The sequence below is a fragment of the Ambystoma mexicanum genome, chromosome 4p (assembly GCF_040938575.1).
Source record: "Ambystoma mexicanum isolate Mex_15411 chromosome 4p, UKY_AmexF1_1, whole genome shotgun sequence".
NCBI classification, from domain to species: domain Eukaryota; kingdom Metazoa; phylum Chordata; class Amphibia; order Caudata; family Ambystomatidae; genus Ambystoma; species Ambystoma mexicanum.
The window spans coordinates 1197095798-1197119608 of record NC_090927.1 but is presented as its reverse complement, the minus strand read 5'-3'; the positions used below and the strand labels follow the sequence as shown (position 1 = coordinate 1197119608).

General features: G+C 46.0%; 1 protein-coding gene across 2 annotated transcripts in view; it reads left to right on the top strand.

The window, feature by feature from the left end:
• ACOXL (acyl-CoA oxidase like) overlaps positions 1-23811 on the top strand; it is a 1650624-nt gene that overhangs the window by 479536 nt on the left and 1147277 nt on the right. For both annotated transcript variants that reach the window (XM_069606843.1, XM_069606844.1), the window contains one exon: positions 14808-14906. In XM_069606843.1, coding sequence (XP_069462944.1) covers positions 14808-14906 — 99 coding nt within the window. The remainder of the gene's footprint in view (positions 1-14807; positions 14907-23811) is intronic.

Below are 23811 nucleotides of genomic sequence, written 5' to 3'. Positions count from 1 at the left end.
CCTGGCTGGACGTCTTTTCTTCCTTGCATGCCATACTTTTATTGCAGTAGTTGGGTCAAAGTCCCTAAATGATGAAAATCGTTATGTTAGGACCATCCAAGTGCCTATGGTTTCACTTTTAAGGGAGCATCTGAATTTTGTTTTAATCCTGTTTTGTGTGCTAAATGCACGTTCGCATTCTACACTGGTTACACACAGACACAAAGCAATTTTGCATACTTTTGCAATATTTGGCATCAAATCACCATGTGTAGACTAGCAACACGCCTGCAGATTTGTCATACTGCAACCCTTATTGCTCCCCTTAATCATACCATGCAACAGAGGCCATTCTTTTTTCTGTAAAGTTTGGCCAACTAATAAAGAAGCAATCTCATTTTCCTCAACATGCAGGCCTTCGCTGTCATACTGAATTCTTACTTTTTTTGCTTGTCCATAAAATGTGCATATGCCATTGAGTGCTTCGCCGATTTCTGACTCACTATTGTCTAAAACTGTTGCTGGTTCTAACAAGTTACCCAAATGAGTAAAAATGGCATTATCCTCATTTTGAAATCTCTTCCCAATGTTTTCTTTTAGATTTGTGACATACTGTTCTCTTAATAAGTTAAACTCTGCATCAGAAAGAGAACTATAAAATAGTATTACACCTTTTAGTGAGATACATTTGCCCTCTGTGTCAGGCGACCCCAACGATAATCTCAAGTTGCCTAAATTATCATCACCCTCTTTGAGTAAGTATTCAAGACTTATAAAAGTAGCATCTACCAACGGCTGAATTTCAGTAAATAGTAAAGTCTGTTTCTGCAATTCCCGGCAAAGAATTCCCACAATATTATGTACATCTAACATAAATGCAGTAATAACGGCTGACTTGTAGCTGCTAAAGTATTTGTGCAGTGAAGATGCAGTAGTGTTCCCATCAGCAGCAAGCTCCGATAGAGAAACTACAACCGAAGGGTAGCTTCTGTGGACTGCTTCAACCGCTTTTCTCATACTAAGCCACCTAACCGAGTGTGTCTTTCATTTTTAAAACAGGATCGTCCATTACTTCTTGCACCTTCTCAAGTTGTGTTGTTCTTATTGCAGAAGTATGAAATGGGGCATATAAAGAATTAAACCAGGATGTAAATTTGTCGAGGGCTGGCATTTTCTTCATAGAGTCTGTGCATGCTAGACTGAGTCTGTGTGCAAGACAATGTATTTGTGTAAGGAATGGTGAGTATTTGGCCCGGAGTTGCACACCAACACCTGTCTTTGATCCCAACATAACTGCAGCGCCATCAGTTCCAAGAGATACAAGCTTTCCCATATCAAGACCAATACTCTTCATTTTTTCTGTCACCCGTGCTACAATTGTGCTTGCTTTGCCGTCGTCGATGCGTAAATTACACAAAAACATAGTAATTGGTGCTCCTGTACTATCAAGGTACCGGACACAAATAGCCAGTTTCTTTTGAACACTAAGATCCTGACTTTCATCTATCATAATACCAAACACAGGTGATTGCTTTAGCTGCTTAAATAGTTGTTTTTCCATCCATCACAGATGCAATGCTACTTTGTACATCCTTCACTGAATCCCAGCTTACATTTTTGTAATCTTTACTGTGTACAGTAGTAACTCCATTCTTAGCTTGAAGTTTAAGTAAACTATTTACTTTTTCGGATGGCAATTCCTCTTTTTCTGCATAAAATACTGTATTGAACAATCTTTTGTCATTCTCTTCTACAACAATGCTGACATCTTCCTCACTGTCACTACTACCTAGACATTCTGAATCGATGTTGGACATCATAAGGTATGCAATTTTCCGTTCAGCAGTTTGATGATCTTTGGAATCCTTGTGGCGCGATATGGTTGATAATTGAACATTGATGGCTCCTTCCTGTCCCCTCACATTACGAACGTTTTCCTTAATACAAACTTTACATAGAAGTCTCCTATTGCCTTGTTCATCCATTTTTGTTTGTAACCATGGATACCTAACTTGCCATTCAGCAAAAGTGCTATCTTTAACATTTTCTCCTGTATGTTTTTTTTTCTGCTGCTCAACTTTGTCACCTACGTTGCAAATAATGTCATGTTGAATTGCTCCACATAACAGTACAGGATCTTCCTGGGCTTTTTTTGTACTAGGCGCAAAGAAATCTAGCAGTGTTCTCTTGGTAGCCATTTTAGCGGTCCTCTCTCTGCGTTTCTTTTCTTGCCTCTCCCTAGAATTCTGCCACTTCCAGGCACCTTGTTCTTACCTGGAAAACAGCATGAACAACTTCATCCACCCTTCCTGACATGACCTTTCATTCTACATTAGTTATGCAATTGAACATAAAGTTGTTCAAAACTTATCATAGTTTGAGCTTTTGAAACTGGCTATAGCGTACTATTCATAACATAATAAAGATCCCTCCTGGCAATGCTCTTAAAATGCCAACCAGATAGTAAGAGTAGTGGCAAGTGTGTAGACCTTAATCTCTGTAATTAGCGGGATTCCTTTACCATGTACTTGAAGTTCTAAGTACATGGGCTGGGATGGCTCTACTGTGTCCGCCTCTCCACTTTTAGTTCAGCTCTTTGGAATCAGAGTACTGGCAGGACAAAGACTGATATGTTTAGGATATTTCTTCTCTGTGAAAGATAGTGAGCTAAAGATTCTGGGTAAGTCTCTCGCAACCAGGACTAATGTCTGGCAGAGGGACTCCCAGGACCCCCCTTGTTAATTTGCATATGCAAGTAACTTTGGGTCTCACCCTAAGTTACTAGGGGAATCCAGACGTGGACCCCTTGCTCACTATTCTTAGAGAGGCACAGCTCCTCCCTACTGATGAGGTCCAACCAGACCGAAACACGTGTCTGGGGATGCTGTTGGTACTCTTGTTCAGAGGAGAATAGCCTAGCATTTCGGTGCTGGACTGCCCCAGGGCAGGACAAAGACTGATATGTTTAGGATATTTCTTCTCTGTGAAAGATAGTGAGCTAAAGACTCTGGGTAAGTCTCTCGCAACCAGGACTAATGTCTGGCAGAGGGACTCCCAGGACCCCCCTTGTTAATTTGCATCAAACTATTAGACATTATGGGTGGCCTGGCTGGCCCCTGACCTCCTGCCCGCACCCTGCCAGGACGAGGCTGTTCATTCCAGGAGACAGCATTGGCGCTCTGACTTGGAGGAGCCTTGGATCAGTGTTGTCTGGGGCAACAAGCGAACTATCTCAGCAACCCCCCCCCTGCCCCCTAAAAATGATCTTCCTTCTACCACCTGCATGGGACAGGATTAAGGTAAGAATCACTTTCCATTTAAAGAGGACTTTGAACATGTTTAATAAACATTTACTTAGAGCTCTACTGCTTTTCCCATTATATTATTAAAAAAAGGTGGTGCGGGGGTTGCTTGTGTTACCCAGTGCAATGCAGTTTAATTATTCACCTGTGTGTTTGTTCTATTTTTTAAGAATGTTATAGTGCCAGGTTGCTGGATAGCTTCTAGGGGCCTGGCTAAGCTCGCATAGGTAAGAAAAGCAATGGATGCCCTCAGTCTGCGAATGCTCTGGGTTCATGTGGTCTCCAGTTTTACCCATCTGCTCTCAATTGTATTCATTTTCCCCCACGGTCGGACTGGGCCATAACATTGTCTTGGGCACCAATGAAAAAGTGGCCCACAGTTGCAAATTACAATTAATTCCTTTTGTGACACTGTTTACCCAAGGGGGTGGGGGGTATTTATTTTAAATGGGACAAAAATGTAGCATTTTAATGAATATTTATTCGGCAACACTGGTCAAAACTATTATCCGCATAGTTAAGTAACTCATAAAACTGGCCCATATTGGCCCAAAAAGTCTCTCACTGCCTCAGACGTGGAAACACGTAGCTTCTGGGCGCTATCCTCTGAACTGAGACTACTGCAGTGCAGTACAATATGCTTGGGTGGGGAGAGAGGGACAGCACTGACCCTTCCTTCTCTCCCGACCCAGTACCTGGCCTAGCCCTGTGACCTCCCGCCCAGGGGCGGATTTAGCGGTCACACGGCATACAAACGGCGAGCGGGCCCTGCCATCCCTCTTCCCTTCCTTCCCATTTGTTTTCACAGTCAGACGGAGCAGCCGGCGCTCATGGGGCCCCGTGTGTTGGGCATGCCTCTTTGTGTGAACACTGACTGAGCAATGCATCCATTAAGGTGGAGGGGCTGCCATGTTTACTATGCATAGAGGTGCCTTAGGTGTTGAGCACTGTCTTGAGTGATGCCAAAGAAATGCATAACTAACGAGTTTGCGATTTGCCCTCTAGTGAATAGGCAGTTTGTGGTCTCCCACTATTTACAAGGGCCCATTATCTCCAACTGAGCGGCAGTTGGCTCCCCATAGCCAGGCCTTTCCCCCTGGTGCGAATGTCCACTCTGGTGTCAATGGGTGGTGGGGCAAGTACACAACCCTTCCACGCCCACAAGGAACTTTAAGCAAAAGGCATCACCTAAAATGATGGCCATTTGCTGTTTTTCCATTTCACCTCCCAGTTTATTCCAAGAAGACCAAACACATCAGGGGCTAGAGTGAATAAATTAACACATTCTCGCAATAAAGCCCACATTATAAAAAATAGCATGTGTCCCTAAAGTCTGCCATTGTGCACTCGTGATCACAATTAACTTCGCCCACCCTAAGCTCCGCCTCTATGGCCCAACAACCTTGGGCCCTTTGTCATGTGCTGCCCACGGGGCCCTTTGCCTTAAATCTGCCACTGCAGTCCCACCCGCACCAAAAAGAAATAAAAAATGCTCAGGTCTGTAGAGAGGGACGGCACTGAACCATCTCTCTCTCCCGACCCACTAGTCATCTGGCCTGGCTGGCCCCTGAGCTCCTGCCCGCACATTGCACTGCAGACTGCAGTGCAGTGTGCGGGCAGGAGCTCAGCAGACATATTGTACTGCACTGCAGTCTACTGCAGTGCAGTACAATATGCTCGGGTTGGGAGAGGGGGACGGCACTGAACCGTCCCTCTCTCTCGACCCACTAGTCATCTGGCCTGGCTGGCCCCTGAGCTCCTGCCCGCACACTGCACTGCAGACTGCAGTGCAGTGTGCGGGCAGGAGCTCAGCAGACATATTGTACTGCACTGCAGTCTACTGCAGTGCAGTACAATATGCTCGGGTTGGGAGAGGGGGACGGCACTGAACCGTCCCTCTCTCCCGACCCACTAGTCATCTGGCCGGGCTGTGGCCCCTGAGCTCCTGCCCGCACATTGAACTGCAGACTGCAGTGCAGTGTGCGGGCAGGAGCTCAGCAGACATATTGTACTGCACTGCAGTCTACTGCAGTGCAGTACAATATGCTCAGGTTGGGAGAGAAGGACGGCACTGAACCATCCCTCCCTCCGGACCCACTAGTCATCTGGCCTGGCTGGACCCTGACCCCTGCGCGCACCATGCAATGCACTACTGCAGTGCAGTACAATATGCTGCTCGGGTCGGGAGAGAGGGACAGCACTGACCCGTCCTTCTCTCTCGACCCAGCATCTGGCCTGGCCCTGTGACCCCCCACCCGCCCGCACCAAAAAAGAAATAAAAAATGCTCAGGTCGGGAAAGAGGGACGGCACTGAACCGTCCCTCTCTCCCGACCCACTAGTCATCTGGCCTGGCTGTGGCCCCTGAGCTCCTGCCCGCACACTGCACTCATATCGTACTGCACTGCAGACTACTACAGTGCAGTACAATATGCTGCTCGGGTCGGGAGAGAGGGACGACACTGACCCTTCCCTCTCTCTCGACCCAGCATCTGGCCCGGCCCTGTGACCTCCCTCCCCCCGCACCAAAAAGAAATAAAACATGCTCAGGTCGGGAGAGAGGGACGGCACTGAACCGTCCCTCTCCCGACCCACTAGTCATCTGGCCTGGCTGGCGCCTGAGCTCCTGCCCGCACACTGCACTGCAGACATATCGTACTGCACTGCAGACTACTGCAGTGCAGTACAATATGCTGCTCGGGTCGGGAGAGAGGGACAGCACTGACCCTTCCTTCTCTCTCGACCCAGCATCTGGCCTGGCCCTGTGACCCCCCTCCCGCCCGCACCAAAAAAGAAATAAAAAATGCTCAGGTCGGGAGAGAGGGACGGCACTGAACCGTCCCTCTCTCCCGACCCACTAGTTATCTGGCCTGGCTGTGGCCCCTGAGCTCCTGCCCGCACACTGCACTCATATCGTACTGCACTGCAGACTACTACAGTGCAGTACAATATGCTGCTCGGGTCGGGAGAGAGGGACGACACTGACCCTTCCCTCTCTCTCGACCCAGCATCTGGCCCGGCCCTGTGACCTCCCTCCCCCCGCACCAAAAAGAAATAAAACATGCTCAGGTCGGGAGAGAGGGACGGCACTGAACCGTCCCTCTCCCGACCCACTAGTCATCTGGCCTGGCTGGCGCCTGAGCTCCTGCCCGCACACTGCACTGCAGACATATCGTACTGCACTGCAGACTACTGCAGTGCAGTACAATATGCTGCTCGGGTCGGGAGAGAGGGACAGCACTGACCCTTCCTTCTCTCTCGACCCAGCATCTGGCCTGGCCCTGTGACCTCCCTCCCACCCGCATCAAAAAGAAATAAAACATGCTCAGGTCGGGGGAGAGGGACGGCACTGAACCGTCCCTCTCTCCCGACCCACTAGTCATCTGGCCTGGCTGGCCCCTGAGCTCCTGCCCGCACATTGCAGACATATCGTACTGCAGTGCAGTGTGCGGGCAGGAGCTCAGCAGACATATCGTACTGCACTGCAGGCTATTGCAGTGCAGCACAATATGCTCAGGTCGGGAGAGAGGGACAGCACTGAACCATCCCTCTCTCCCGACCCACTAGTCATATGGCCTGGCTGGACCCTGACCCCCCACGCCCCCCCCGCCCGCACCATGCACTGCACTACTGCTGTGCAGTACAATATGCTGCTTGGGTCGGGAGAGAGGGACAGCACTAAACCGTCATTCTCTCTCGACCCAGCATCTGGCCTGGCCCTGCGACCTCCCTCCCGCCCGCACCAAAAAGAAATGAAAAATGCTGCTCAGGTTGGGAGAGAGGGATGGCACTGAACTGTCCCTCTCTCCTGACCCAACACTACACTCGCCTGCGTCTGTGTCCCCCCCCCTTACCTACCTGTCTGGCAGCACAGCCTACAGGAGGTACACTCTAGGCCTGGCGCAGTCCAACTCCGGCAGAGGCTGGTGGTCACTGGCCCACGCTTGCGCATAGTGAGGGGCACGTGCAGAAATTAATTGCACTGCACCTCAATGCGCAGGCGTGGGCCAAGGCTTTGCCATCTGTCTACTGTCTGCAGCCTGCATCAGACCATTCCTATACTTTTACTTTAAAAAGGAGTGCTCCTGAGTAGTTTCTTTTTAAAATAAAAGTATAGGAATGGTAATGGGGAACCTTGCTTGCTGCAGTGCCATCTAGTGGCAGAAATATTTTTTAAATTAATAAATACAGCGTACATGGTACGCAGTAGAAAAATAAATCATCCGTATTTGCTTTAATTATATGTGTAAAAAGAAGGCACATTACGCTCCTTAACTGTAGGGCTGAAGATAAGGAATACGTTGGAGGAACATCCCATCGAAAGAACGTTACAAAGTAAGAAGTAACTTGTTCTTCTATAGGCAAAGCGAGATACAGTCAAAGATGAAACGTCCATATGAAAGTTACATATAAGAAAGAGTGCTAGTGTGAAAGTGTGAAAGAGTGCCATAGAAAGTGGAATATGGGCACAACCACTACAAAGGGAACTTTAAGAGTAAATGCAATACGGCAAGGCCAAAGACTGGCAAGAGGTGTGCGACACGTGTTGGCAGAGCCAAGAGGCTGGCCAGGATAAGCCAGAAAAATGTGAGCCTGCATGTAAAGCCAAGAGGCCAACAAAAGAGCAGTTAAGTTAAGGTGACTGCACACTCGAGCATGTGTAGAAGAACTTGTGTAGGCTGAAGAACCTGGTGATCCTGGTGGCACAACCTGTGGTGGGTGGACCATGTGTTCTGATAACTGTGCCTAAACCTTATTGTTTTGAACTGTGTTGCCTTGGAGTTGGGGAAGGGAGCCCCGAAGATTGTATGTAACTGTATTACCTTGAGTGTGAGAAGGTAATTTTGTTGAACTTTATTGCTGCGAGCTGGAAGAAGGTCAGAACTTTGAGTTTAAACACTATTTCTTCTATTATCGACATCCCTACACATTGTTTAGCTTTAGTTGTGAGGGCAAGTATAGGTTTTGGACCAGAAAGACTTAGGTTGAACTCTTTGACTCACACTTTTCTTAGTTTTATACGGGTACGGAAATCCATTCTTAATTTAGGACAAGTTAGGCCTTCTACCATCCTGACATTCGAGTTAATAAATGACTTTGTTTTAAATATTGAATCTATTGTCTGTGTCGCACTTCATGATGCCTTCACACATCACCTGACAGGTGTCCAAAACACAGTGGCCGACGAGCTCAGCAGAGCGGTCAGTCAATTCCAAGAATGTGAACTCTGCAACGAATAACTCTCAAAGGTGTCCAAATATTGGACACCACCACAAGTAGACTTCTTTTCAACAAAACAAAGTGTCCACTGTTCGCAAGCATGCTACCTCAGGAAGGCTAGCTGGGAGATGTTTTCTCAATCCCGTGGAAAGACTTTTTCACTTGCGCGTTCCCTCCAATCCCAGTGATTCACAAAGTGATAGATGATTTACTTTACTTTATTTTTTTTTTTTATAAAGGCCTCAGAGCACACAAGGGAACAGGACACACCTAAAAATCAAGAGAAAGAGAACCAGGGTCACAGCCATCAGAGTGAAGTTCCCTAATAGGAGTGACTTGTATACTCCTTTGTCAAGGAGTTGTGTATTTAGTGCTTTCTTGAAATGTTTCAGTTAAGGAATGGATCTTGGGGCCAAAGGAAGTTAGTTCCATGATTAAGGGTCTCAACAATCAAAGGTGGCGCCTCCGTATTTCTGGAGTTTGTTCCGTAGAAGGGCCAGAATATGTGTATGATTGGAGCACATGACTCTCTTGACCGGTGCCTTCAGAAGCAAGGGTGCTAGGTATTAAGGCACACATCCATTGAGGCGTTTGTGATTTAGGGTCAAAAATCTATAAAGAATCCTGTTTTTCACTGGGAGCCAGTGTAGGTCCCTTTGCACTTTGGATATGATGGAACTTGCCCAGGCCGTGAACTGCCTGAACAGCTCTATTCTGGGAGATTTACAATTTGTTAATGTTAGTGACGGACATGCCAGCTAAGAGACTATTACTAACTTGAAGTTGACCAGTGCGGAGGTGATCACGACTCAGTTCCCCTTAGCAAGATATGGTTGTATTTGCCTGAGTATAGCATTTAGATAAGCACACAAAGATCGTAATTATGCAGTGTGCTTGTCAAAAGTGAGCTGGGAATTGAGAAATACACCTGAGGTTTAAATGTGGGGAGATACTGGAATTTGGCAGCCAGCAATGCAGAAACACTTGTTTGGGGAGTCCAATTCCTTTAACCTTGGGACTGAGCATAAGACAGCTTGGTCTTGTCATTGTTGAGTGCCAATGAGTTTGCTATCATCCAGGATTGGATTGAGGCGAAGATTTCATTCACCATCTGGGTGTCTTTGGTGTAATCACTCGAAAGTTACATCAAGACCTGGGTGTCGTCTGCATAGTTTGTGTAGCGGGCACCCATATTGTCCAATGGGTCTATGAAGGGCCTGATGTAAAGATTAAACAGGGTAGGTGAGAGGCATGCTCCCTGTGGTACACCACACGTTTGATGGGGCCAAGAAGGACCCCATCCAGGAGGCAACACTTTTGGAAAAATAGCCAAACTCTGACAGCCTTTTGATGAACAAAGAGTGATCTATGAGATCGAATGCAGCAAATAAATCTAGAAGCATTAAGAGTGCAAATTGCCTGCCGTAAATTAAGCTTGTTACTTCCGATTTTAAGTCGGGAAGTGCTGTCTCCATCCCATGCCTTGCCCGGAGACCTGATTGATGAACACTCAGCAGATCATTTGTTTCTGGAAACTCCTTCAGTTGCATATTAACCATTTTGTTCAGGATCTTAAGAAGGAAAGGGACATTGGTGATTGTTTGGCTTTGATAACCTCTGTATTAAACCAAACGTTTCTTCTGTTTTTTATCTTTTACTGTTTTTTTCTCTCAAAGCGGCTAGAGTGTCTGCTGCCTTCCCAATTGCCTGTTGAAAGGTGGATACCAGGTGGTCAATGCCCCAAAGGGTTGAGACATTAGCAAGATAGGGGAAGCCGCTCTTTGCCAGAGTTTCGGGGTAATGTTCTTGAGATTTCTGACTGATGGGTGGCGAACTTAACATGTTGGCTAAGACCCAGCGCTTAAAGGGCATGGATAAGGGAAATGGCATCAGCATCCTGATCATTTTCACCCCATAGGTTGTAGTCACCACTTAGTAAGAAATGGCTCTAGTGTTTCAATATTTCACTGCAACAGGCTAAAAAATGCTTCTCAAAGTGGGGCATCTTATAAGGAGGACTGTATATTACCAAGAAACTAATGGACGTATGGTAGACGAGACTAAGTTTTGACAAAGAGGGCCTCTCAGTTATCTAGAGCTGAGACCTTGGAGGTATGCTTAAAGAAAAGTGCCCTCCCACCCCTTTAGTTCCAACCCGATCACCCCTAAGCATATTATAGACTTCGACTGAATTGTGTCCTCGCATGTATTCCTCATTTTATGATAATTATCCTTCCAGCTTTAGCTGCTTTGAATTTTTTTTTGACAGGGGGCGTTGTGTGGCGTCTCGTCGAATCAATGCCCCTCGAAAGGTCTCCTTTCGACTGTCGATATCATCATTAGTATAAATAGCACACACAACGCCCGTTGGCTTCAGTTCTGTTTTTCCCCTCCTTTAGAGGAACTACCAGGCGTACAATAGACCGTAGGCTCCAAGAAAACGTAACGTGTAAAGACATGTAAATTCTACGGTGGGGTAGGCTGGGAGGGGCAATGAGGAATACGTGGGAGGAACATCCAATTGAAAGAATGTTACCAGGCAATTTGTTCTACAAATGGATTGTGTCCTCCCCCATATTCCTCATCTTATGATACACTCCCAAAGCAATAATAATTTGGTGGTGGGAGTATGAATTATATTTTGTCTTAACAGTTCATGGACTGAATGAAGGACCGCTTTTCCAAATTGTCCTTCTTGTCTAAGAATGGGTGAAAAATACTTCATCACTATCCGGGATCACTCAAGCTCACAGTGTGACTCCTGACTTCTGAGTTGGGACACTTGGAGGAGTGTAGGAAGATCCTTCTGAAATTATGGAGAAGCGATTGGATCAATACAATGGAACAAATTAAAAAATATCAAGCGGTTAACCTTGGTGCCTTCGAAATACGTGCTATGAATGTGTTACCACAGTATCTGGTTAAATTTCCGGATAGAAAATACACGGATGCATTCTTGCGATTTAGGTTTAATTTATTACCTACGAAAGCAAAATTGGCTTCTCTGGATAGAACTGCAAAACTATCCAAGATATGCACGTACTGTGAAGTATTTGATTCAGTTCAAACTATGAGACATCTTCTAATAGACTGTACCAAATTGGTTGACATGAGAAAGAAATACCTTCATAGACATTTTAAACATCGACAAATACTGACTCATGATGAACTATGGATAACAATTTTTAACACCTCTAACACTTCTTTGATCATTGACATCATTCAGTTTGTAAAGGAACATAACTTGATACAAGTAGATGGAAGTTGTAAATGGAAGTGGGAAAAAGTTTAAATTAAGATGACTGCTCCAACATTGCAAACAAATTGTTAAAACAAACCTATGATAATGATTTGCCAGTGATACTGCAAGCAGTAAACAAGCTAAATTGAACTGTTGAGTTGTTCCTGTATATTATTCGATGTAAATGATAGATTATTGTGAAATTGATAATTTTCAGGTGCCTGTATTCGTTATCACAGTAATTATGTATATAATTGAAAAAGTTGTTTATTGAACTGAAACAATTTCTTGAATAAAAAAAATAAAAAGTAGGAAGATCCTTCATGTGGCAAGGCCTGTTTCTACCAACGTGTCATACAGGCATGCATGGAAAACGGTTTTGCTCATTGTGTGCTCAACAAAACCTACAGCCACTGGAGGTAGAGATGCACATCTCCTGCCAAATCTGTTAGGTTTGGCGAAAGAAGGGCTGTCTTGCCCTTCTATTTGAATGCACTTGGCAGGGATATCAAGGCACAATAGAAAAAGCAATTTTCCTTTATTTAGTGACCGGATAATTATGCGCTTCATGAAGGGTATTTTACGCACCTTCCCACCGCTTACAATTTCGGCACCAAAGCATATACTAAAGATGAACTCCCCCCAGTTCATCTCAGAGTTACCTGTGGATTTTCACGTCAATTCAAACATCATACTTCTAGACTTCTTTCAGAATGCCACTTCACTGGCAGAAGTCACCCTGCATTCCTTGAACGTCAAAAGGGCAATCAAATACTATTGGATAAAACCATTCCAGAGAACTATTCAGGTGTTTGTCGCTTTTGGCCCCTCCAACAACAGGAAGGCCATCTTAAAGCAAGGTTTTAATAGGTAGATAACCTGAGCGATATCGCTTTGTCATATTAAGATGAATAAACCATACACTGGAATGGTGCAGGCCCATTCCACAAGGGCAACTGCATCCTCTGCAGCAATGTGGGTGAGAGTACCACAAGTGGATATTTGCCATGCTGCCACCTGGGCGCTGTGCCACACCTTTACAAGGTACTACTGGCTGGAAGGACAAACACAGTGGAAGCAAGAGAGGGACAAGCATTTTTGCAGCACATGTTCCAGTTAGGCATGCCTTAATCCTTACCACCACTGTCAAAACTGTTATATTGCTATGAATTCTATTGAAAGCATGTGATCGTATGAAAGATCCAATGCTGAAGAAGAAAAAGTTGCTTATCTGTAGCTCCTGTTCTGCAGTATTGGTATCTTTCATAGATTCACATGCAGCCACTTCCACCCCAATATATAAAGACCAGGTGCCAGGCAAAAAAATACATTTTGCATAGCTTGGTGCCAGGCATTCCCTCCTCTACGCTGAGAGCAGGTTGCAGACTCTCAGCCGGAGGTCGTCCCACTTGTGGCAATCTTTTTGGGTGCTGGGGACAGGGCCCACAGCTGACACCTTCTTTGCCACCTCCTCCCATGTTACAAGCTTTCTTAGTTGGCTGGTGTGCCTGCAGTCAGATGTGAAAGCTCACCAGCATTGGCCACAATGGTGCCTGTGAGCATGTTTAATTCTGGCTCCGTAAGCAGTGGTTTACGCATGTGGACATGGGTTACCTGGGATTTTGCAGCTCTTGACGGGATGCCAGTGTTACAGCATCTGGATGGCTACAGAATGTGATTGATTTTATGTGGATTGAGTTTTTCAAAATGGGCGCCTGCGAACTTCCATTTCCTGCAACAACATTGTTTCCGGTTTCGGTTTCGCCAGTGTTTCTGTTCTAGGCCTGCTGAAAACTGTGCCACTGGCATTTTTGAAGGCTGAAGCAGCATAAACAGTGACTTTTGACAGTTTTTCTGGAATGCCAGTGGCACCGTTACCGGCATGCTGGAAAGCATGTGCTTGTGATCTGCCGGTGATTCTGATATTTCGGTTGTCAGAAAAACTGCCACCGGGATCACGGAATCACTGGTGATTTACCGTAAAACTTGTAATGAGGCCCAGTGTCTGTTGTCTGCAGAAACTCTTCCGGATAGGAATCCTGCTTGGTGCAAACTTAAGATTCCTTGAATTACATGTTTTTTGTTTTTTAAATGCTTATGTCTTCGGGCACAGGTTGCAGTTTCTGTTTGAAGTTGGAGACCAGTGTTTTGGGTTACCCTGGTTTCATGATTACTATTTTCAATCATCGCCCAAGCATTCCAGTACTATGCCTTATTTTAATATTTCTTGGAAATTAATACTGGAGTCATTCATGTGACAGTCATCTGTGGTGTGACCGGAAAGGAATGGTGGGTAGATCTGGAGGATAGCAGGAGCCACCCACTTCATGAAACAACCCTTGGAAATGATAAATGGTGGTACTCAAAAAACCATCCAGGCCCCCTGAAGGGGGCCCCAGATTTTATAAAATGTGAGCAACTCAAAATCTAGCAAGAAGTGAGAGGTAATGTCATTTGGCCTGAACCAAGCACATATAAAAGGGGCCCCCAAAAGGGAAGGACGATCCCACTGAGTCCCTTATTGACAACCCCCGAGAGAATTTCAAATTAACCACTAGTGCGGTACACACTCTTAGCAATCCTGGATGAGCAATTTGCAAACCGCATCCTGAGACCTGTCAATGAGACACCACGATAGGGCGAGTCTGCACAAAAACAACTAACTTCAGTTGTCCATGAACCATCTTTGAATACCAAAAAGAAGAGTATCTTGTACCTCAGTGCGTTTGTGATCTGCACGTTATTGAGCCTTTTATTTTGCATAACCCAGTTGATGTTCCAGAAGTTCAGTAGCTCAGTTTATATCGTCAATCTGTGAAGCAAGTGGGGAGTTGGGGTAAAGAGTACACCTATGTACCTGACCTGAGAGTCACACACTGTATTGTACTGTTCTGGTCCCACCACAAGTTTCTTCATGGCATGTTCCTTGTAATTGTTTGCTTAACCTCTATAAGGTTGTACATTTTTTTAATGCACATTTAAGTGACAGCTGTATTTTACTTTAAATATTGAAAATGCAAACATAGTGTTAAAGATTAAATGATGTAATTTGTTTTGATTATTTTAGGAACAGAAATTTACAGGGATGTTTGCAATGACAGAAAGGGGACATGGAAGCAACGTGAGGGGAATTATGACTACAGCAACATTTGATCCTGCTTCCCAGGTAACTACTGGAAAGTTGGCTGTGAAATAAAACTATAATAACAAATGGAGCGATGCTTCTGAACAAAGTAAAATCATTATTTTGAAAGACACAAAACATGTAAATTCCCTGTGAATGCATTTTAGTTTCTCTTTTGAAAATGTATTACCAGCTCGTATATATAGATGACTAAGTGCATATCTATATTTTGAATGGATTGTGTCCTCCCACGTATTCCTCATCTTGTGATAATTCGTTATCTCCAGCTTCGCTGCTTCGGAAAAAAAAATTCTTGGCAGAGGGCGCTGTGCTCGAGGCCGTGGCGTCAATTGTCCCTCGATGGACTCTGTACTCTGTCGACGTCACCGATGGTATAAATAGCTCGAGCCGCGCCCGTTGCTACAGTTCCGTTTTTCCGATCGCTTCGCTATGGAGAACGGCGCGCTTCTATTTTCTGTGAAGAAAATGTTGTCATCTTCAACGCCTTCGGCACCCAGGACTGGGTTCAAGAAGTGTGCAGATTGTGGGTCTAAGATGTCGATCGCCGATCCCCACCGAATTTGTCTCTGGTGTCTCGGTTCCAGCACCGAACCGACGACTGCAGGTCCTGCCACGAAAAAAATGAAGAGGAGCCATAGATCTCCCTCATCATCTTCTTCTTCAGATTCGACCGAAGAAATTCGTTGTCCGACTAAATCGGATTCTCCCAGTAAGTGGGAAGAATTCAGCGAAAAGATGATGGAGGTTTTCGAGAATGCGGCCCTACCCCCTCGAAAAAGCCATACCCCTAAAGTCGCTCCATTGGACGACAAAGGGAAGTCCAAGGCTACCATGGCAAAGACCGGTAGCGTCGAGGAATCCAAAAAAACTCGAGTCGATAGAAAACCGTCAAAGACTCTTTGAGAGTCGAGCACTTCTCCAGTGCCATACAAGAAACACAAATCGTCGAAGAGTTCGACGACTTCGTCGACGCCTTAGGCGTTGATAATTTCGACTCCAAAGCCGAAAACATCCTCGACGCCATTATCAAAGTCATCTTCGAAGACTTCGAAGACGCCTTCGACAACTTCGAAGGATTTGCCAATTCCTTCGAAGCAGATGGAAGAGGAAGAAAGGAGATTCACTCCTTTGCCCAGGTCAGACTTTTTCAAATCTATGTCAGCAATTTATGAAGTCTGCTTCAGAAGAAGACGAGGTTACTCCTTTGGGAGTTACTTATGGTACAAGACAAGTTCCTGAGGAACTTATTGACCAGGAATCTAGAATTAGAGACCTGAGTGATACTCTACATTCTGCCAGTGGAGTTGACACATCTCCAGAATTAGAGTTCGCCAAACCTGATCCTGCAGAGCATGCAGATGCTGGGTACAGGGATCTTATGACCAGGGTAGTAGAAATATGGGTTATGGTAATACTTCACCCATTTTTGAACAAGATGACATGACGGATATAATCGTCAAGGGACCTCAGAAAGATCCTGTTCTCCCTTTTCACAGAGACCTTCAAAGGACAGTGAAGAAAAACTGGGAGAAACCAGAAACTATTGCTGCTGCAGATAGCACTTTTCCAAGAAAATATAGACCAGCTGGAACGGATCCTGAATATTTGAATAAACATCCGACTCCAGAGAGTTTAGTCATTCAGGCAGCATCTACTTCAAAACAAACTGCTTATCCAACTATCCCTCCAGATAGAGATGATAAAAAAATGGATGCCTGGGCACGTAAAGTTTTCACGTCAGACAGTATGGCACTTAAGTCGGCAAATGTCACCTGTACCCTAGCCAGGTTTACCCATACCCTGTGGGACTGTATTTCGGCGGCGGCTGATCATATTCCGTAAGGCGAGGAAAGGGAAGGCTTCCTGAATATAGTCAAAGACGGGAAGCAGGCAATGGGGGAATGTCTCTAGTCTGGACTGGATACTGCTGATAATATCAGCAGATCCATGGCTGCAAGCGTTGTGCTACGCAGATTTGCGTGGTTGAGGAAGTCGGGGTTTGCACCAGACGTGCAAGCTAGACTCCTCAACATGCCCTTTGATGGCTCCAGGCTCTTTGGCAGAAAGGCTGATGAAAGCCTAGAAAAACTTCAGACCTCGAAAGCGGCAGCTAAATCACTTAGCGCCTCTGCGCCAGCCTCTAAAACCCTATTCCGGCTCATCTTCCTGGAGGGGTCGTTCTTTTCGATACTACTCCTTTTTTGGTAGAGGAAGAGGACCGGCTTCTCAAAGGGGCAAAAGAAACTTCCCTTGTGGAGCATGAGGAAGAGGTGCACAATCAGCCTCAGGAGCGGCATCTGTACCCTCAGCCACTCCTGCAGCCGCCTCCAAATTCCTCTGAGGCCTTGTTACACAAAACACCAGTGGGAGGCAGGATCTTTCAACATCTGAAGGAATGGCGGGGCATTACCTCAGATGCTTGTGCACTGGTAACAGTAGCCCAAGGTTACTGTCTCCGCTTTCTAAAAAGACCTCAGAATCATCCACAGGGAGCCAACTCCGCCAAAATTCCGGATCCGCTCCTGTTGCAGGAAATTTTAACCCTGCTAGAGAAAGGTGCCATAGAACTGGTACCTGTAGCGGAGAGGAACAGGGGTTGGTACTCCCCATATTTTCTCATCCCAAAAAAGGACAGAGCACTGAGACCCATCTTGGACTTGAGAAACTCAGGAAGGACAAGTTCAAGATGGTGACTCAGATCCTTCAGGTTCTCCAACTCCAAGATTGGTTGGTATCATTGGACCTTCAGGATGCTTACTTTCATGTGCCAATCCATCCAAAGCACAGAAAGTACCTGAGGTTCGCGATTGGCAATTCTCATTATCAGTTTCGAGTTCTGCCATTCGGGTTGACCTCCGCCCTGAGGGTTTTCACCAAACTGTTGGCGTATGTGGCAGGAGAGGGGGTATTCACATATATCTGCACCTGGAGGACTGGTTGATCAGAGCAAGTTCTCCAGAACAAGCTCAGGAACATCTTTCGATCACATGCCACTTCCTCCACAAATTGGGCTTCTCCCTCAATTTCAAGAAGTCCCACATGATACCATCCCAGAAGCTCCAGTTTATTGGAGCAGTCTTGGACACTTCCTCGGGAAAAGCCTTGCCTCCCGAAGTGAGAGCTCTCCACATCCAGCAGATGGTAACGAAGTTCCAGAATGCCCAACGTCTACCGGCCTTCGATTTTTCTCAGGTTGCTCGGCCTCTTGGCATCCTGCATTTTCCTGCATTTTCCTAGTACCAAAGACCAGGTTCAGAATGAGATCCCTTCAAAGGGCACTCAGAACTCAATGGTCCCAGTTCTCAGGGAATATGTCGGATCTTCTGCAAGTCCTGAGCGCAGTTGCTCAGGATCTTCTATGGTGGGCTTGCAACGACAACATTCTCAAGGGAGAGTCTTTTTGGCAACCATGGCCGGAGATAACAGTAGTGACGGACGCCTCACTCACGGGGTGGGGAGCACACACCAACGATCTGACAATCGGCGGTCGTTGGTCTCCAAACTTCACATCAACCTTTTGGAACTGAAGGAAATCAGACTAGCTCTGAAGGCCTTTCTGCCCTCTGTACAGGGAAAGAATGTCCAGATAATGACGGACAACATGGTGGCCATGTACTTCCTCAACAAAAGAGGAGGAGTAGGGTCACTACCACTGTGCAGAGAGGCAATGCAGCTATGGTTCTGGGCAATACAAGAAGGAATCTCTTTATCGGAAATTCACCTAGCCGGAGAGAAGAACACGGCGGCGGACGCTCTAAGCAGGCAGAGCACAGTGTCTCACGAGTGGGAGATAGCTCAGGAAGTCCTTCTGGACTCAAGTGGATCTGTTTGCCACCGTGATCAACCGGAAGTGCTATCAGTACTGCTCAAGTGAATTTCCTCAAAGAGGAGCTCTGGGAGACGCATTCGTAGTGGAGTGGAAGTTTCCACTGCTGTACGCGTTTCCCCCAGTCCCCGTGAGTTCTCAAGTAATCAGGAGGTTGAGAAAGTTCAGGAAAACCATGATCCTAATTGCCCCGGATTGGGCCATGAGAACGTGGTACCCGGACCTTCTAGACATGTCCGTCTGCCCTCCAATACGTCTTCCGCAAAGAGAGGATCTTCTCTCGCAAGAGGAAGGTCGGGTTCTCCATCCAGAGGTCAAGACACTCAACCTTCACGCATGGTTTCTGAGCGGTTGAGATACAAGGATTGGGATCTTCCGGACGACATAATGGAAATCTTGCTTTCAGCCAGAAGACCAGCAACAAAATCTTTGTACTGATGTCGCTGGAACAGGTTTAGTAACTGGTGCAAAGACAAGGATGTGGACCCTTTTCAGAGTGGCACCCCAATGGTGCTTTCTTTTCTGCTACATCTAGCTAATCCGGGGCTCCAGATAGGAACAATCAAAGGATACCTTGCTGCGCTGTCCGTTTTCAAGCGCTCCTCGGAAGAGGTTTCATATTTCAAAATACTGTTAATAATTCAATTCTTAAAAGGGCTTACTAATGTATACCCTCCAGTACCTTTTCGTGTACTAACTTGGGATTTACATTTAGTACTAAAATTCTTCACCTGCATACCCTTTGAGCCTCTGCATTCATGTCCATTGAGGCTTTTAACTTTAAAAACTGTCCTTCTTGTGGCCCTATCATCAGCCCGCAGGGTTAGCGAACTTCAGGCTCTCTCATGTAAACCACCATATACTATTTTTTATAAGAATAAGGTAGTCCTTAAAGTTAAACCTTCGTTCTTGCCAAAAGTAGTCTCGGACTTCCATTTGCCACAAAAAATAGTACTACCAACTTTTTATCCTCCTCCTCATCTGGGCAAAGAAGAGGAGAGATTACACAGACTAGATCCCAAGAGGGCTCTTAGTTTTTACATCTCAAGGATGGCTAAATTGAGACAAGATGACCAACTATTTGTGGGTTATACTGGTCATAAATTAGGCTTATCTGTAACAAAACAGACCATTTCCCGCTGGATCATATTAGCCATAGATGAATGCTACAGATTAGCAGGAAAAGAACCACCAGACTGGCTTTGTGCCCATTCTACAAGGGGAATGGCTATTCTGCGGCTCTAAAGAGGGGAGTCCCGGCAGCAGACATTTGTGCAGCTGCAACCTGGAAAACGATGCATACTTTTGTTAAACATTATTGTTTGGATACTGCCTCCTCTAATGAGGGTTTATTTGCCAAGGCAGTTCTGCATTCTGTCCACGAAAACTGAAATTAGTACTCCTGCCTCCAAAATTGATACTGCTATGGGAGCCTATCACAAGATGAGGAATACGTGGGAGGACACAATCCATTCGAAGAACAAGTTACTTACCAACTGTAACGTTCTTTCGACTGGATGTTCCTCCCACGTATTCCTCATCGACCCTCCCATCCTACCCCCACAGTACAATTTTACATTTTCTTACACTTTCCTCTCACGAAGAATGTATCGGTCAGGGGGCACGCCTGGGTGTTCCTCCTATATATATATTTCATTAAAAAAACAGAACTGAAGCAACGGGCGCGGCTCAAGCTATTTATACCATCGGTGACGTCGACAGAGTACGGAGTCCATCGAGGGACAATCGACACCACGGCCTAGAGCACAGCGCCCTCTGCCGAGAATTTTTTTTTTCCGAAGCAGCGAAGCTGGAGATAATGAATTATCACAAGATGAGGAATATGTGGGAGGAACATCCAGTCGAAAGAACGTTACAGTTGGTAAGTAACTTATTCTTTGCAACTATAGCGAGTTGGAAGAAAAACACAAGCTCTGTGTGGATCTGATTCAGAAACCTTTACTAAAGTAAAGGATAATGCCTAACTTTCCGTATCTCTATGGGCGGTCGATGCCAATATTTCTAACTAAGGTGCTTGTTAATCAGTCAGTCGTGCATGCCCAAAAGGAAATGGTCTGCTGTCCAAAAATTATCCTAACTGACCCTACCACTATAAGAATTAACCTATATCCATAGAATGACTGCCTTCTCCTTGATGATATTTTAATACCAATCTGTAGACTTGTTTACTGATATGAAATTTTCAGATAGTCTATTGTGACTTCTTTGATTAGTCTCTGTAACTCTTCAATTATGTTCTGTAATTTTCCCTTCTCCTCAGGATCCCATTTAGAGCTTTGTTTCCAAGATATATATTCTTTGTTGCTACACCCAGTGCATCTTAGAAGGATTCTGTTATTTAGGTGGCCTTTCTCTGTAGGTGAATTTGTAATATTATGCCAGAGAACTGCGGGGCTTGCATCAATGATGTCACAAGTCAGCAGGATATCTAAGGCCCATCAAAACCTCCCTGGCAACAACAGAAGACTCGGCCATGGGGCATAGTTTACTGTCTTTATTCTCCAATAGACCGGGATCACACAGGAAATCACAAATCTCCGGCAATCACAACCTTTGACCTGGTGTCACCCGGTTTTGTACCCTGGTAATGTCACAAAACATCAACTCCATCCCAAAAGCCTAAGAGGTATTCCAATTGAGTAGATTGAGTCTATTACCTATAGGGCCAATATACATTAGGATCCTCATTGATTTAGCATGTCAGATGGCTTTGCCTGAGACATCCCCAAAAATGATCTATTACATTGTTGCAGGGTCACACGACGACCATTGGCCTGTGCAACAATCTACCCCACCCCATGATCAGAGCATCTGGTTTGGCTAAAGCAGGTCCTCCCAGGCCCGGGACCCTGTTCTGTTCACAGCACTCGGTGTACCTTTTCATGGTAATGGAAAGGCCAATGTGTCCCCATTGTTGCCACTGGTCTGATCACCTAGCCTGAGAAAGTGCCTTCATGTTGCAAGTTTTGGTGGGGAACGCATGTATCAGTCTTCTTTGCTGGGAACTGCTTCTCTACTCACCACGAGTAAATTGCCATTGTTAGGCTGTGCTGGGTCACGTGTGCGGAGACCGCAAGACGAGGCTCTCCTGTCTGCGATTGCAAAGATTTTATTGTGCATTCTTGCAGGTGGCTTACTACCTCGGGAATCAGGAATGTTCCACCCGCCCTTGTCCTTGCCTGCGAACACCGTCTCTGTGCTTCGTGCAGCAGAGCCTGTATTTCTCCCTCTATGTATTTGAGGCACGTGGTCTTGTGCGTATTCACTACAGTCATTCTATGATTTCCCTATGTGTTTGCATATCTTCATAGAAGTTAGTCAAGAATAGAGCCTTATAGGTTCCTTATATGTTCCCGTAGCTCCTCATGATTAGTTGCAATAGAGCAGTTGCAAGCTTGGTCCACGTATGTTTGGCCTTCTTGCGTTTCTGCATTTGGCTAAAGAAAAAGAAAATCTTTTGACAGTATATAAATGTATCTGTCCTCTATCTACAGAAGGTATAAGCATGTTATTGTTATTGTTATTTTGCATTTATATAGCGCCTTATATAACAATGGTATGGTCTGAAGGCGCTGGTAGGTTAAACGCCCTTGGGAACCGAAGTTCATATCAGTAGAGGGAGTAGAGATAGTCAAAAAAGGGTGCGTGTGAGCACCGGGTATGTGTGCAGCTCGTGCAAGATCCGTATGATAGCTGCTTTCTAGCGATAGGTGTGCCGGTGGAGAGGTCAGGAATATGTGTTCATTCTGGCAGGATTTATCCAGATCGGATGTGGCTGCGTTAGGCCTGAGGAGAACGCCTGGCTGGGGGGGTGTAACCAGCCGTGATTAATTAGAATGATGTGGAGTGAGCGGCGAGTGTTGGTATGAGAACAGTTATACTGAATGGTGAAATAGTATCTCTGTGTTCTAGTTGAGTGGTGATGTAAGGAGAGAGTAAGCGTGGTGGTGAGATAAGATGAGTTATATGCCCTTTCAGACATTCTCTGCAATCTAAGTCATACTATATTCGTCACGTGCTCCTCTACGCACTCTCCTCCTCCCCACGACGCACTCATCTTCACGACGCACTCATCCCCACGACGCACTCATCCCCACGACGCACTCATCCCCCCTACGCACTCGTCCCCCCCTACGCACTCGTCCCCCCCTACGCACTCGTCCCCCCTACGCACTCGTCCCCCCTACGCACTCGTCCCCCCCACGCACTCGTCCCCCCCACGCACTCGTCCCCCACTACGCACTCATCCCCCACTACGCACTCGTCCCCCACTACGCACTCGATCCCCACTGTGCGCTCATCCTCTCTACGCACTTATCTGACTCCCGTGCTCCTTTTGCTCCCCGCACTCAACTGCTCCCCATACTCATCTCTTTTAAGCACTAGTGCCTTTCACGCATTCAATAGCACTATCCTGGCCTATATATTCACCTCTACACTCATCTGTTCTAAACCTTCATCTGTTCTGTACACTCACTCTGTATTCTTATCCACTCATATGTTCTGTCAACTCATACGCTTCATCCACTCATCCACTCTGTACACTTATCCACTCATATGCTCTAACACTCCTCCGCCTTATCCACACATCCACCCTATCCACTCATTAACCCTATCCACTCATTCTCTCACCCGTTCTACCTTCTCATTCACTCTATCCACTCAATCCACTCATCCGCCCTATCCACCCATCCTCTCATCCGCCCTATCCTCTCATCCGCCCTATCTACTCATCCTCTCATCCGCCCTATCTACTCATCCTCTCATTCACCCTATCCACTCATCCTCTCAAACGTTCTATACTCTCATCGACCTATCCACCATATTCACCCATCCTCTCCACCGTTCCATCCTCTCATCCACACTATCCACTCATCAACTCTATCCATTCATCCACTCTATCCACTCATTCTCCCTATCTACTCATCCCCTCATCCGCCATATCCACTCATCCGCCCTATTTACTTATCCTCTCATCCGCCATATCTACTAATCCTCTACTCCGCCCTATCTACTCATCTTCTCACCCGCTCTATCCTCTCATCCTCTCATCCACTCTATCCACTCATCCACTCTATC